At 47.1% G+C, this 16,914-nt stretch overlaps 1 protein-coding gene across 1 annotated transcript in view; it reads right to left on the bottom strand.

Moving 5' to 3' along the window:
• MINDY4 (MINDY lysine 48 deubiquitinase 4) overlaps positions 1–16,914 on the bottom strand; it is a 1,976,984-nt gene that overhangs the window by 142,914 nt on the left and 1,817,156 nt on the right. The window contains exon 16 of the mRNA XM_069647706.1: positions 4,243–4,423. Within this exon, the coding sequence (XP_069503807.1) occupies positions 4,243–4,423 (181 nt within the window). The remainder of the gene's footprint in view (positions 1–4,242; positions 4,424–16,914) is intronic.

Below are 16,914 nucleotides of genomic sequence, written 5' to 3'. Positions count from 1 at the left end.
CCTTCCGAGGCCCAAATCCGTTGTGCAGCAGCCGACGGTCGATTTCTTCTCCAGCCGGCGTCGAGTGTCAAAGTTCGACGTTGGGGTGGGGAAGGATGTCAATAGATTATTATTTTAAATTTTAGCAAAAGTATGGCTAAGGCCAGGGGACTCCGCAAAATGCTTCCGACCAGTATGGCGGAAAAAAACAATCTGAGGATCCTAGACGCGTGACGGATCTTGGGTACAGTGGACGTCACACTAGGGATAGTATTACTGGCACGCCCTGTGTCGACGCCCATTTTCGAGTTTCGAAAAACAAACTGTAATACTCTGCAGCTTCCACTAGATGTCGGCCTATGCACAGCATGTGATCTAAGCAGATTCCACACGCCTCAGAAATATATATATATGGCGCTTGCCGCTCTATTCTTCTTACTAAGCATAGCAAGCCTCACTATTTTCTTAGCTTCTTGCGTTACAAGCATTTGTACAGGCATTAGCTGGTTGAAAATCGTCATCCTGCTTACGGTTTAAGTTTCTTTATATTTCATCATTGTCTCTCTTTCTAAATTCATGATGTCTTTATTCATGACGTTTTGTCTCTGTGTGCCATTCTTTGATTGTCGTTTCTTTCATTTGTGAGTCTGTCCGGGCCTCCGTGATGTCACCCTAATTCTTCAATTAAGGCCTTTTGAGTTTCCTCTGGGTCAGTATTTAAGCTATCTTCATTTTGTGTCATTTGTTGGTAGGGTTGTCTCAAGGGATACCTTACTGTCCATGGTTGTCTTGTTATTGGCATTTCAAGGAGTGTTGCTTTTCTGATGGGCACTGGACAGAGTCCTACCGCGGCTCTCTGCTGGTTTATTTGTTCATCATACGTCACATATCTTGGTGTGAGTGTTCGTGGCATTTCAAAATGGGTGGCTGGAGTGCAGGCCATATTTTGGAACTCCTCTACAGCCTCGGCATGTGGGAGATGCACCCCGCTATGTGCGCCGTATTGGGGAGCCCGCGACTGCTATGGTGCAGCCGGGGCCGGCCCAGCACTAGTCCCGCTGGGGAGGGTGGAGTGTGCACCCACCTTCACGCCGCGTTCCACCTGTCCTGGTGCAGTGGTTATCTTCCTAACTGCTTCTGCGATGGTGCCCCTGTGCACTGGCCTTCAGGGAACCCCCATCACAGAGGGATCCGTGCTACTGCCGGTCGTGAAGAATGCTACGGGGTCGGAGTTCACACAGCCGCAACTCTATATATTCATGGCCATCTTGGAATCTCTGCTCCCGGGCTTTTAAGCGCACAAGGAGGTTGGTGATCCGAGCCTGTGCCAGCATTCCTTTGGGCGTCGTGTGCTCAATGGTCTTCTTCCTGGAGGAGCATAGAGTGGGTGGACCCACTTTCTCGAAGACCTGCATCATCTTGAGAGGAACATACTTGTTCCAGTGAAGAGTCCGAGGATGAGTGCCTTCTCTTCTTTTTGGACAAAAAAGAAGATGAATGAAGGAAATAGCTTGTTGAGGGGGAATGTTTACAGTGTTTTTTTTTTACTGTTTGCTCTCCAGTCCCAGTGATTTCCCGGCTGCGCAGTTCTTGGCATAATCAGGTCTTCACTACGACAGAATCAAACTTGTCGACTTTGCAATTGAACGGCCGAACAACTTTTTGGAGGAGCTACCTTTGAAGGCTTTAGGAATCATGGATTGACATGAGCTGCATTCTGCCACAATATGGTTGGTACAGAGGGACCAGAGAAATTCTGTGAGGGTCAGTCAACCATGTATTAGCGCCACAATCTCAACACTTTTTAAAACCTGAAGGTTGAGGAGTCGGCATATTCGAGTTTTATGAAGAAATTAGACACATTATTTTGAGTGTATCACAGCATTTCTCTGAGGCATGTTCCAAAGTAGCAAGCTGAAGATGCAGAAAAAAGGAAGGGAGGTCATAGGGTGCTGAGCGTGCTCTGTGTACCAAAGTCTATGTCACATCTGGTCCCAAAGCCAACAACTTGAGGATCCTCAATGCCAGACCGCATCGTGCCCCCTGCTGGGAAGAGGTTTCAGAAAGTGCTCCAAAGCCAGAGAATATAACCATGGAAGGAAACAATCCATTATAATATTTTATTCAGAAACAGTGGTCTATTTACAAACTGAGCCAGAGGAATGTGTTTCAAATATGCAGAATAGATGCAAGCAAGACCATCTAAGATCTTATAAATGTTTGCAGTCTCATGATTATTATTATTATTAGGGTATTTATTGAGCATGGACCTAGCTTCGGGAAGCAACGAAGCACTTCGCAAGTCATAGGCTGAAGTACGCTTTGAAGGAAGCAGATCACAAAGTATCAATACAAGGGAGCGGGGAAGGCAGCGGATTTGGCAGCAAAGGATCTATATGTAACTAAGAGATGAAACAAGGGGGAGCAGATAGCCGAGTGTTAGATTAGCTGGAGAGTGGCGGGCATGCGACCCTATGTATTAGGTGGAAGCCATTCCTTGAAGACGAGGGCCTTAAGCTCCTTCCTGAAATATAAAAGCAAGATGGCATGTCTGGTGTTGACAGGGAAGAGATTCCAGTGTCTGGGGTGTAGACAGAGAAGGCCTGTCTTCTGGTTCTGTACTTCCTGCACCGGCAGAGTTCAAGTCTGCACATGTCCTTGCTTCTTGCTTCAGATTTATTGTGTGAGTCATGTTTGTGTGTGGTGTGGGTGATGTGTGGGTGGGTGCAATGCGTCCATGTGTTTGGTGGTAGGGGACACCATCATGGAAGTTATTCCATGATGGTGTCCCCTAGCCCTACCTCTTACACTATAAGATAGTGATAATGCTATCTTATACTGTTTGAGCAACATCATTCAATTTGCTACATTGAGAATTTTGGAAAAGATTGTATCTGCAGCTTCATCAACGTGATTTGCAATGACCATACTGACATATACTGTGGCCACAGCTTCACAAAAGTAACCTACAGCGACAATACAGGCTTACATTTTGTTTGCAGTTTTATAAAGGTTATTTACAGTGACCATAATGGCATCAATTGTGGCCTCACAATCAAAGTGCTTTAAACTAGAAATGCTGGCATTTATTATAGACTTGGATTCATAAAATGATTTACACTGGCAATGTAGTGTGGGCCCAACGGCTTAAAAATGACTTGCTGGCATATGTTGTGAACTCATCATGAAAATGTGGCCATGTGCTCTTCTGTATGCTGTTGGTGACATGACATCTACTAGATATTTTTACCCTAGAGAACCAATTGTAAATTCTTTGGAGCTCATTTTAATCAAGCGTGTAATTTGGCAGGCGGGAGCAGTCACGTATACACATAGGCAGCATTTACAATGGATCCCTGGTGCATAATGCTGGCGAGCTCCATACGGATCCCCAGCATTTGCGCCTGAATGAAAATTAGCCCCAATTACTTTTTTACCAATTTACCGCAAAAAATATGCTGTAAAATGCACCATTTCAACAGATTATTTTAAATATTTTCTCGGTAGAAACACCTGATTTCCCCATCATTACTAGGGCTCTCTTGCTATGCTTGCTTACGCTAAATTGTGGAAGATGCCCCTACACTAAAGATACTCAGCTTAAACTGTATAATGCAAATGCCCTCTCAGGAGCCGCCCAACCCCTTGAACCAAAAGCTGCTTTCATTATTGCAATGTGCACAACATCATTACTGGACGCATACATTGGTGGCTGGAACAAGTGGGTGTCAGAGGCCAGGCACCATCCTCTTGTTTCTATGTTAGGTTTAAGGTGCCCCTTCGTGCTTTCCGCAGTGCGCATCGGCAGCATGATAATCAACCATTACGCACGAGTGGTGGCCCAGGCTAGCATGAGTCTGTGGCGCAGAACATGCTTTTTCGAGAAGCTTGGAGGGCCTCAGCAGGGCTTGCAGGAAGCAACTTCAGTTTGTGTTAAGCCACTGGTATTAAACAATCTATTTTTGGGGTCATTACGGATGCTTTTCAACCTTTACGTCTCAGATCTGAACCCCTTCCGATGGAGCACTTGTAAAAATAGGTTATTACTTTAGGTGTACAATCTATAAACTATTATTCATTCTGAATCAACTGTGGATCAAACACATCTCAACCAAGATAATCTGTTTGGTGAGATGGTACATCCACACACTCTGAAAAACCAAGAATCTGGTTAGTGATATTTACATATACTCTGTTGACCAATTAGGGTACACTATTCTGTATGAATCATCTTTGACTTTTTATTCATGCTTGATGACTTACCAACTGTTAAACGTATTTCCTCCTGCTGTTGTGCTAGGCCATCATAGTAATACAGGTCAAACCTCCTTTCCATTTTCCAGTCGTTCATGAGCTCTTTCCGCAAGCAAAATATAACACTGAAGTGGCTTTCACTGCACACCACCCATATGGGATACTTAGGCGTCTTCAGATAAGATCCAACCTGAAGCAGAAAGAAAGCAGAGAGAATTAAACACAATAACTATTAAACCTTAATAGTTTCACCTGCCAGTCTTTTATGCAGCTAAATACTTTTTTTAATAGGATCAGTAGACACTTGCAATGGTTCGATGTTATATGTCCCAGGAATTCCAGACTGCAAATAAAGCGGTGCAATGAAGAGGTATACATATATAACTTTACATTCACTGTAATGCAAGCAGTAAACTAGAGAAAAGTAAATATATCTAAATGTATTCTTTGGTGTTAAGTTATAATCTCGAAAACATAATGTCGAATTACAAAAATGTCGAAAAAAGAATGTCTACATTTTTTTTTTCGAATGCTTTATTTTTTTATTTACAGGGTTTTTTTGGGTTCCAGAAGTAAAAAAAAAGGTTAAAACAGAAAAAGAAATTAAAAAAGGGAGGTTGGGGGGGAACCCGCCCATTTCGAACAAAAAACAAAGAAAAAAAGACATTTGAAATTTTTTTTTTCAACATTATGTTTTCGACATTTTGACTTTCGACATTATGTTTTTCGACCTTATCACTATAAACCGTATTCTTTTTATTCTTGCAAAGGTGGTTTGAGGGGCCGCGTTTGGGCAGTGATCCAGGGTGTGGGGCAGAAAGGGTGAAGAAATGAGTGGGATAGTGGCAATATATTGGAGAGCGAAGAGCAAGGTTAATGTCTCCAGAGGCCTGTTCAATAGAGGAGCCCTGGGGAGGAACAAATAAGAAAAGAGAGGACCGGACTTCATCTAGGTTGGAGGCCAAGGGATCAGGCTTGAAATTCCGTTTAGAGATCAGCGAGATTGGAGCTGGAGCTGGGCGGCAGGGGCATGTAATGCTGAAGTGGAGGATAGAGGATAAGAAGAGGAAGCTGAGGGCTAAGAATATGTTAAAAATACTACTAGACATGCAGGTCAAGAAACTTAGTTTATCTACTCAACCCAAGAGAAATGCACTCAGCACATGAACTCGATAGCATGATGGCATAATATATTTTTTATTGAAAAAATATGTTGGTGCATGAAGACACATTGCTAGCATTGTCAATGGGTGAGTTAGTGGTTGGACCTCTTCAGCAAAAGGATTACATGGTGTAGGAAGTTATCTAACAGAATATAGTTTGCTGCAAACTGAAACAATGGTGCAGAAATATAGTAAACAGAGTACTTTTGCAAGCACTTTCTTTCTTTAGAGCCAATCTTTCATACCTTTTACTCTTGGCCGGTCCCTGGCTAATGATCTGTGTTGTACACCAGGGGTGACAGAAGGCACAGAAAAGTGGTTACAGCCTGTGGCCTGCTCCCAGCTCAATAAACATTAATGAACATGGAATAGTTGGACTTTTAATATACATAAACGATCCAAAGTCTGCCACTTCTGCGCTAAATATACTTGAAGGGCAACTAGTTCTGGTCTTTTGGGGCTCATGGGTTGTGGCCACAATAACCAAGGATGCTACAGGTATTGTGCTCCTTCAGCTGTCCCGCCAGCCCAGCCCCTCACTAATGATCCTTTCAGGAATATACAAAAAGCAGCTCGTGTGTGTGTGTGGGGGCTGGGGTACGTGGCTTGAAGCGTCAGCAATGCAGACGCTTCTTTAAGAGCTCTGTGTAGGCTCCGGGACAAAAACGCATTGAAAACGAGCCAGAGCCAGGCCCAGCTACAACGTCCATGGAAGCAGTATGCCTAGGGAATGAGTCGCTGGATTCAAGGGGGAAACCGGCACCCACAAACACCATTAACCCTGAGAAAAGTCTGGATTCCCCCTCACCAGCAGCTTGCAAGATGGCGGCCGCCATTTAAGGCACGAAGGACAGCAGGCTCCAGTCCAACCGCAAGCCCACCTGCAACTGGGCCGATGCCCCCGCCTAGAACGGGACGGTACCGTCACACCTCAGGTAAGCAACGGTGTGCGGGTAATGAGGAGGAGGAGGAGGAGGAGCCCAGATGTTAGGCAGAAACCTGTGCAGTTTCCTTAGGGACCACTGCAAAAGATTTAGGACTACAGGTGATTGGCAGTAAACCCAATTGGTAGCAGTCTGTACCACCCATATTTACCTGGTAGCTGTGGCTGAGCAGTCAGACTTCTCTCAAGATGAGTTAGGCAGTATATAGAGTATACACAATAGGTACAGAGATACAGTAGCACAAGCAAACACTGACCAGAGCTTTGGTGTAAAAGTATATAATTGTTTATTTAAAAACACACTTGTGATTTGCACCAGCACAAAGAGGTAAATAAATTCAACACACAGTCACTATTATATATATATACAACCCTAATTTCTTATTAGACAAGTCTTAGTGAGAAATACCACTTATTTTCAGACAGAGGTGAGCGCTTAACATAAGATGGCACTCTAATAAGTTATTAAAAAGGGAGGGAAAAAGGCAGGGTTATGAAAGCACACAAATTTGAATACTTTTCAAAGACCCACAGTGAAGCAGATTAGGCAAAGTCTACTGAAGAGCAAGGAAGTTCAAATGCCAGGCCCACTCTTAGAGAGAGCAAGCAAAATGTGTCCAGGATCACACAGTGGGGTTATGCCCAAAGAGTCTTTGTAGAAAGTTCACAAAAGATTGAGATCAAGTCAGGAAAAGTTAGTTAACAGGTCCCAGGCTAGCCCAGGTTAGAAAGTCGAGGATTTACTGTCACCCCGAACGATCTGTCGCAAGGGAAGCCAGGCGGGACACAGTACCTGAGAGTGGGAAGAACGCTCCAGCGGGGGCAGTTGTTCCTGGCAGCGGGTGCAAGTCGGTGTTTCGTCCAGAGGAAGAGGAGGTCTCGACGTGGAGGAAAGCTGAAGGTCGTTGCACTGCCAGGGAAGAAACCAGCCGCGGAGTTTCCCCGTTACAAGGTACCACCCTTTTCTTCGCGGTAGTGGTAAACCGTGGTATTCCGATTGCCCGGGTGCTTGGCACGGGCAAGGTGGCCACGAGATGGTCCAGGGAGGCGAAAAGACGGGCAAACTGGTCATCCCCACCAGTCAAAGGAAGAAGACTCTCCGGACTGGAGATCTCCTCTGTCGTCGGGAAAAGTGGTGTGACGGTTCAGCAGGGCTCCACCGGTGGTGTCGTCGTTGCAGGTCGGCTTGGCTTCTCCCTCCTCGGATTCTTTAGGTCCTGTGGCGACTTCTAAAGTTCCAGTCCCCAAAGCCCTGCTTTTATGCAGAAAACCCCCATTCATTCAGCCTAGCTGTCAATCAAACATGCTAAGTGGTGAGCCGGGCGGCTCACCACTTGGGCCAATCACACAAGAGTGCGACTTGAGTTGCCGAGGCAACTCAGTCCAGGGTGCCTAAACCCCCTCCCACACCCCCTGTGGTACCCAGACAGAGTGGCACCACTTTTGGAAGCTTCTGTGGAGAAGCCCGCCAAAAAGTGGAACAAAGGGCTCGACTTGGGTTGGAGTCACAGAAGCGAACACAAACGCCATTTTGGAACCAAGTTTCGGCAAAAAAATACCAACCAGTGAATTTATATTCATTTAATAAACCGGCAGTACGTTCGAGGCTATGTTAAAAAGTGGTAGCCTCGAACAATGGGAAAATCCCATAGGAATATATTCGCGGTCGAATATAAAAAGTAGTATCCACTGCCACCAGCCAAAACTCGGTCGGGGGGGACTGGACAGTGCCCCCTCGAACAACAGACCCCGGGGCAATCGAATTGCCCCGACCAGTACCTCCACGATAGGATGGTTTGTACTGGTTCTGTTCACAATTTGAGACTAGTAAAGCCAATGGTGACTTTACATGCCCTGGGGGACAGTAGTCAGTCCCAGGGTATGGAGTCTATGTTTGGGGGTCGCTACGACACCCCTGGGTTACGGCACGGAGGGTGCTGTGTAACCCACATACCAAAAACACATGAAGCCCTATGGGGTAAAGGACCCCATAGCCCATAAAACACATACAAAGTCAAAGGAACACCTCAAATCATGTCTAAGAGTGGGAGGAAAAGAGTCTCACTCTTAGCAGGAGAAAAACATAAACCCCAAAAATCCAGCAAAACTGCTGGGGGACTCACTAGGTTTGGGAAATTAGCCTTTACAGAGAATTCTCCCTAACACCAATGGAAATCAGCGGGCTGCTACACTGCGACATCCCAGCGAGGTGATCGGGGATCTGGAAGCTTCCCCACTGTGGCAGAGAGAGCACACGAAGGTTGCAGCCAATCTTCGCCACAGTAGGCAGAACGGTGTAGAAGCACAAAGAGACCGTAGACCGGCACCTCCATGACAGAGATCCTCGCCATTCTCCAACAGCTGTGCCGGTCCGTGGCAGGAGGAGGCAGTTATCCAGGGAGGCAAAGCAAACGCTCAGCAGTGCAAGCCTGACACTTGGGGAAGGGGGTTGGTGGGCCATTACAGCTAAACCCCCCGCAGCATCAACGGAGTGGGCCCCTCCATCCACCCGGGGCGGGCAGAGAGGGTCCTACAGACTACCAGCCAGGGATGAAGCCATATTAAACAGCGGTGAGGCGGTAGTACCTCCCGGGTGCCCAGCAACGTGAACCAGCCCAAAGTTAAGCCCCCCCCCCAGCGCACAACCAGCACCTGAGGCACAAACTGCTCCCCCTAGGGGCTCCTAAAATCAAACACCCAGAAGGCCAAGCCTCACACTGGAAAGGGGATTGAGGGCCTTCACAGCTGACCCTCCTCCCCCTTCACCACCAATGGAGTGGACCCCTCCACCTGCCCGAGGGGGCACAAAGGGACCCACAGACTACCAGCCAGCAGAGGAGTGGGGGAAGAGGGCAAACCATCAATAAAAGCGCCCTGCCTCCCAGCCAGGCCACAACAGACGAAGAGCATCGCAGAGGAGGAATAGGGGACGAATGCAGAAACCAGAACACGCCTTCAAGCCAATGTGGTACCACACACCGGAACACCCCGGCCACAATGTCAAAGCAACCCAAACCTCAAAAGACAACATATATCGCCACCATGTTGCAACCACAAAACAAGAACAAAAAGCCAGATCCAGGAAGAGCCCTAACTCACTCTCCTGATAGACCAACTGGTCACTGGGCCACTAAAGAGGACATACAATCCCTCCTAGCGGACATAAAATCAGAATTTAGGAAATGCGTGACCGAAATGTCATCCAAGCTGGAGGGTCTCGATAACTGCATGGGTAAAATGGAACAAAGGGTGAGGGATCCAAAGAACAAACCCTGAACCAATCAGCAGGCAGAGCTTCAGAGGAAAATCCAAACTTTGAAGGAAAATAGTGAAAACATGACACGCAAACAAGAGGACATTGAAAACAGAGCCCGGAGGATCAATTTCCGCATTCGAGGGATACCAACAACAGTCGCGGACCAAGCCCTACAAGTCTATGTTTCTCTTCCAAACACTCCTCCCAGACTGCGACAAATCCTTGTTGCTAGGCAGGAACCCACAGGCTGCTGAGCCGAGCACTCCCCCAGATGTAATCACCCGGGTCCATTTCTTCTCCACAAAGCAAGACATTATGATCGCCAGCCACTCACAGGGAGGCCTAACCTATCAAGGGTCTCCAATACAAATCTACCAGAAGCTGGCGGCGGCAACGATACAAAGGCTTAGGGCACTGAAACCCCTGATGACATTTCTTCAAGACTGGAAGATAAAAACACTGCTGGCTCTTCACGGCAACTCTCAACATCTCTTTTGAAGGCCAGTTAAGCACAACCACCTCACTGGAAGAGGCTGAGGGTATCTTGTTGGGGAGTCCCTCAACCCCAGATGAAGACCTTACAAACCCATCCCCCCTGAGAGGCCCAGGAGATTATTCAAAGTCCCAAAGAAATTCCTGGGTCAGAGTAGCACGCTGGGGAAAAACAAAATAATCACTCCTAAAATCATAAACAACCTCCCCAGGCACAACCACAAAACCCCACAACCTAAGAATCCCAACAATGCCAATCATGGCTCCCCAAGATAAAACAAGAATGGCTCAGAGCCTACACGGTTCACCCCGGACCTAGGAGTGCTTTCACTCACCGGCCCAATGGCCAACGGGCCCAACTGGAATCAGGTTACCACCAATTGCTGTGGTGTTAAGGATGTTACAAGTTCACAAAAGTTAAAAACCCTGGTCGAGACAGAAAGAAAAGAAAACTACAGTATAAAATGGCAATGGAAACCCCCCAGAACCCAATGCCCCCTGACCCAATAGAAGAGACAGACTCGCCAGAGGAGGGCCCACCTCATCAAATGCTCTGCTTTGTAACCCTCAACGTGAGAGGCCTAAATGCCCCCAGCAAACGCAAATGAATCCTGGACGCCTCAGTGACATGTCGGGCTCAGTGATTTTCCTCCAAGAGACCCACATGATCGCAGCCAACTTTCACTGTCTATGGAGGAGAGCCTTCCCTAAATAGTATCTGGAGTCCAGTGGTTCCAAATAATGGGGCACAGCAATCCTACTGGCTAAAGGAATCCCGTTTACAGAACCTGAAGTCCTCAGGAGTCCCAAAGGTTGCTATATCGCTGCAAAGGGCAAGCTGTTGGGACAGCTCTACACCTTAGTTTCAGTCTATGCCCCCAACAAGAAACAAGAAGCTTGCTACATAGACTTAGAAACAAAACTCCTCCCGTTCCTGGAAGGCCACATAATGATGGGGTGGGGGAGGGACTTCAACGGGGTCCCGGACCCAGTGACGGACAAGTCCCACCAACCAGCACCAAGGGACTTCAAAAATGCCCCCGGCCTCCTGCGCCTCTTCAAATCCTGTGGAGTAGTAGATGCCTGGAGAGTCTTATACTCAGACATCAAAGACTTTTCCTTTTACTCACAAGTACGTCACACCTCCTCCCGTATCAACCTACTGCTTGCGAGCCCCCAACTTATCTTCTATACAGATGAGACAGTAATAGGGGTGAAAGTAACCTCCAACCATGCCCCAGTAATCCTAACATCCCCAGGTGTACAACCCGGACCCTCCTGCCTCAATGGGCCCTCTATGACCCGCTACTAAATGACATGTTCCTTTGAGATGCACTGACTGCAGCCATCCGCAATTACTTTATGGAGAACCGCGTCAGTGAAACGACAATCGCCACAAGATGGGAGGCAATGAAAGCGGTCATAAGGGGGGAGCGGATAGCCCACACAGCAGCCTAATGAAAGCGTCGCTCAAAACTACGAGAAGCCCTAGAAAAGACACAGCGGCAGCAGATGCAATACTCAAAAAAGGGCTGGTCGCCCAGAGCAACCCGAGCCTTACGTCCTGCCCGCAGCAAGCTTGAAGCACACTACGCAGAAGAAACAGCCCAAACTCTCAGCAGAACCAAAAAAAGCTACTATGCCAACGGCAACGAAGCCAATACATTCTTAGTTAGGAAACTGGCGAAAGTCCATACACAAAACCATATCACAGGACTGAAGGATACTAACGTGGTGACTCAATATGCGGAAGAAGCCAAGTTACAGCTAGTAACAGCACACACAAGGAACACCATGAAGGCCACCCAGCGGTCAACAGGGCAGCAGAAACAATACATTGCGGAAGCCGCCCTGCCCAGCCTCTCAGAAGCAAATAGGCAATCCCCAGACCTGCTAATCTGAAATAAAGTCACTGAAACACAGAGCCCCTGGCCCGGACAGCTTCTCACCCAAATTTTATAAACTCTTCAAAGCCTCCCTTTTAGGCCCACTAACAGAACGTTTCAATTATTTCCGAGAATCGGGCACGACAACCCCTTCAATGCAGGAATCGACCACCATACTAATATTGAAGCCTGGAAAGGGCCCGAGAGACTGTGCCGCTTACAGACCCATCTCGCTTCTAAACATAGAGGTGAACATATACTCCAAAGTCCTAGCGAACAGATTGGCAAAGACCCTCCCAGAGCTCATCGATGCGGACCATACAGGGTTTATACTGAGGACAACATCTGGCGGGCACTTAATCTAGTAGAGGTGATGTCGACAAAACACAACGAAATGGCACTGCTATCTCTTGACGCTATAAAAGCGTTCGACAAGGTGGATTGGACGTTCATAGACCTGGTCCTGGAAGCGTTCCGTTACGGTCCTCTCTTTCACAAAATGATCCTAGCCAACTATAGATCTCCAAGAACAACCCTGAAAGTGAACCAGAGACGTTCAGCCGCAATTCCACTCTCATGCAGGACAAGGCAAGGATGCCCCCTCTGCCCACTTATCTTTGCCTTAATAATAGAACCCTTTGCCCAAAGAATCCGCAACAACCCGGCCATCAGAGGGGTAGACAAAGTGCGAACAATACAAGGTGTGCCTCTATGCAGATGACGTAATGCACTCACTTACGGACTGCTACTCTTCCCTGCCAGAGGATCTAGCACAACTGACCCTATTCGAACAGGTGGCAGGCTTCTCCATCAATTACCCCAAATCAGGGGCCTTGGGGATAGGCATGTCTGAAAATACAATAAACGACCGCCGCCGAACATGCCCACTGGAATGGAGCATGAAAACAAAGTACCTGGGAGTACAGATTACGCCAACCCCCAAAGGCCTCTACGCGGAAAACTTCCCTCGCCTGTTCAGTGACTTGGAGTCAGACCTCAACAGATGTGCAAGCCAAGAAATCTCGCTGCGGGGATGAATCACGGCTTGCAAAATGAACCTCTTGCCCAGATTCGTATACATGTGCTTCGCCCTCCCAGTGGAACTCCCCTTGATACCACTCTGGCACCTCCAAAAACAAATCTCCTGGTTCATATGGAAAAAGGCAAGGCTTGAATCTCACAGACAGTAATGACAGGTGCGGCCAAATGGGGCAGGATGGGAGTGCCAAACCGCCGCAATTATTACATGGCGGCTTAATGAACACTCTGGCATGGTCGGTTCCCACCCAAACCCAGAAATGGGTAATTATGGAACAAGCCAGATGCCCCTCACACCCCACTAAACTCACTACTGCATTCCTCTGGCCCTGCATGCAAGCAGTGGGGGATTGGCCGATCAGTCCTTCTAAATCCAGACTTCACCGTCGGGGTAATAGTGGCTAACTTCAGGAATTGGAATCAGGGAGGGCTGAAGACAATTTCCCAGTTGTATGAGAGCAGTACCCCCCTTTGAGGAATGCAAAACCAAATTTGTCCTACAGGAAACAGACAAGTTCACATACGCACAAATCCGCCACTGGATTTCCCAACCACAGATTAAACGTGAAGCAACTGAACGCATCACCCCATTGAATTAGCACTACAGGAGGGCTCTAGAAGAGGCCTCATTATGAGGCTATATAAACTGTTACAAGAGAATATGCTGTACACACGCCCCTGATACATGGCCCAATGGGAAAAGGAACTGGGCCACGCAATAGAAGACCAAATCTGGATCGACATCTGGTCTAGGAACAGTACAGCTACCAGATGCGTCACAAACAAGGAATGCGCACATAAACTGCTCTACCGGTGATACTACACTCCGGAACGCCTGCACAATTTCAAGTGCTCCCAAGACGCCAAGTGCTGGGAGACATTGTGTGGCACGAGGAACATACCTTCACATCTTGTGGGACTTCCCAGTGGTGCGGACATTCTGGAGATCCTCCGTACCATAGAATCAATCACGCACTGTAGTTTGCCAATGGACCCAGAGGTGATCTTACTGGGAACCCCACAAACAGACAGCTACGCAAGAAAGGGACCAATGGCGAGATTAATAACCCAACTCCTCCTGGCGGCAAAACTCACTTCAGCCGGTAAATGGAAAACATGCAAGGGCCCCGTGCTGACGCTTTGGTGGACGAAGGTCTGCGACATCCTGGTAGCGGAAAAGGGCACAGCAGCGAAATAAGGGGCTCTCCACCGCTTCACTGTTGGGCCCCCATTCTAGAATACGACCAAGAGTTCCTGGCACTCACCTTTCAACCACAACTGGCAAAGCAGTTCCTACGCCCCTCAAAGTGCCAACTTCTACCCCAAAGCAACCAGATACGGAAGAATCCTTCCTAAAAGGAGAAGCGATAAGAGAGAAACCTATGGGACTGGATGAAGGGCATTGACTACTGTAAAGATTTGTTATTATCTTGTCATACAGTTATCTATGTATTCTGTTGCGACCGGCTTTAAAGTTGTTAAAGAAATAAAAGCAGCTCATGTGTCTTTTTAAGTCTTGCACATTGCATTGTCCCTACCACATCTTGCTTCCACACACATCAAAAGGTCAGAAACAACCCCCTTCTGGACAATGTCAGTCATTTTCAGACCTCACCATCAGAGATCATGTCACCATGCCACTCTCTTTTAATCAAGCTTATTTAGTGCAAAGATACATAAATTGATAATCATTTTTCTGATTAATTAGCAATGCATAACAATACACATTTGAGCCAAAATGTATTTAATACTGCACAGGCCTGTATCAGCTAGCCAAAAAGGCACAATGTGGGCATTGGGGCTCTGATGTAGTGTACCCCAACATAGTGACTGCTGTAATGTAAGAATTATTATACCACACCAATTCCTTTTGTGTGATAGCTAGTTACAGATCTTTGCGAGTGCTCCTCCATAATCATTTTCTAGGGAAATCACACTCCAGGGAAGCTGACTTCAGATAGAAAGACTCCTGGGTGTCTGTGCACGTCTGTCCCAGAGTTGCTCTACAGCCCACCCCTGCAGTCTCTCTTCACTAATAGGCATATATATATCAGACTGCCAGACATTGCCATCAAGGCAAATGGGATTACATAGGCAAACTGTTGTCACCAAAAGGGGAGCCATAGAAGGCCCAGTTACTGCAAACAAACATACAGGAAAGGAAGCCCGCATTGTTACTTGACTCACCTAGAAATACTTGCCAGTGTGAGAGGGCAAGTGTTTTTGCAAGGCCTTGGGAGGGGTTCATTGTGTGGAAAGGGAGGAGAAGAAGCAAGCTCAAGAGAGTTCCAGTGGCAATGAGTCGGGAGTGAAATAAGGCAGTGGTAGGCGAGGAGAGATTTGAGCTCAAGCTGGTGGGAGGGAGAGATTTTGGGAAGGCTGAAATCTCCCCTAAGTGCTTATGGTGCTTCATTGGAAATGAGTCACGGAGATGGACCAGATAAGAGATGAAGAAGTTGAGATTGCCCAAGTGACAAGTGGCAATGAATTCAAAGGAGGGTGGTAGGAAGTTGGAGGGCGGAAGTTTGTTGATCATTAGGCAAACCCTCATCCTATTTTGGAATGGCGGTTGGAGGGCAATAAGGAAGCAGAGTCAGTGTGCAAAGTGGCTGGGGTTACAGTCATAAGAGTTGATCCATGTCTCTTTGAAGCCCATGAATGCACAGATGGGACTATGAGAATCAAAATTATCACTAAAGTGGTTGCATTACAGAGAGATTGGGCATTTCCGTGCTCAACTGTGAAATTAGTGGAAGAGGTTAGAGGAATGAAGTATTGGAGATGAGGCATGCAGTATAGAGGAGATTCACAAAAGTAGTTAGACTCAATAGGAAAAGGAGGAGAATGGGGAAGAAGAGGTGAGGAGTATGGTCAAGTGCGAGAGTATGGAGGGAACATAAGAAAGGTACAGAGAGTGTCACAGCACCACATTCATGGTGAATCCTGTGGCACCTTGTTGAGGTCTATGCAGAGCAGAGTACAATAGCCATCTACCCTGCTGTGCAAAGCATAGCAGTCACAGGACGTTCGGAATGCAGGGTTTTAATCCCTAGCGTTTTACAGGTCTATGATTCTCAAATGTACCTTGCAGTATGAGCAGTGTTCTCTGGTTTCCTGATCTCCCACATATACAAATTCTGGTTCGTGACACATATTGCTTTTTTCTGGATTGTGTATTAGGTGCTTGTTTTGGATAGCGTCTTGTACTCTTGTTTTTGGCAAAAACGGTATCTGGGCTATGGATTGTATGTAAGTATTGGCTTTGGACCTGCTTCTGTTTTTTGGCGTCTTGAGAACTTTATTTACATGTGGTTGAACTTCACTCCTGGATTTGGCATTCAGGGACTTTGCATACACTTGGGTGAACCTTAACCATGGACCAGGTGCTTTGAATGTACCCCACCTCCTGACTGTTGTGTGGTGCGTCCTGCATTATTTAATCCCTTAAGTGTGTCCTCGTATCGCCCGGGATGAGGTCCTTGCATCCCTACTGTTTTGTGGGGATTCCCATTTTCACCTGTTTCCTGCTTTCTGCTGGGTCAGTCTTCCTTTCCCTTTCTTTTGCCTTCTTCACTGACTTTTCAAGGTAACTTCATTAACTAGGAAAAGGGGGGATTCTCGAATTGTGCATACTTTATGCAATTGCACTCATCACTTTGATTTTCCTTTGCAGCCTCAGAGAGAGCCCAATGGCATTACTTCTACTCTGCAGGCTGGCTGGAGAAATGATTTGAATAGCCTACTTGGCTTGTGTATTCAGAAGAAGGCTGTTCAGGCCACCTGGGACTTCCGGTCATGACAGCAAGGATGCATTATAGGAGAGGCGAATGAGTGGATACCAGTCGGATGGAGAGGCAGTCAGAGCAAAGTATGAACCAGGGAGAAGGAATAGGATGCCAAGGG

The sequence above is a fragment of the Ambystoma mexicanum genome, chromosome 2q, assembly GCF_040938575.1.
Source record: "Ambystoma mexicanum isolate Mex_15411 chromosome 2q, UKY_AmexF1_1, whole genome shotgun sequence".
In the NCBI taxonomy this organism is placed as follows: domain Eukaryota; kingdom Metazoa; phylum Chordata; class Amphibia; order Caudata; family Ambystomatidae; genus Ambystoma; species Ambystoma mexicanum.
The sequence above is the reverse complement of the archived record's forward strand: the minus strand, read 5'-3'. Positions and strand labels throughout refer to the sequence as shown.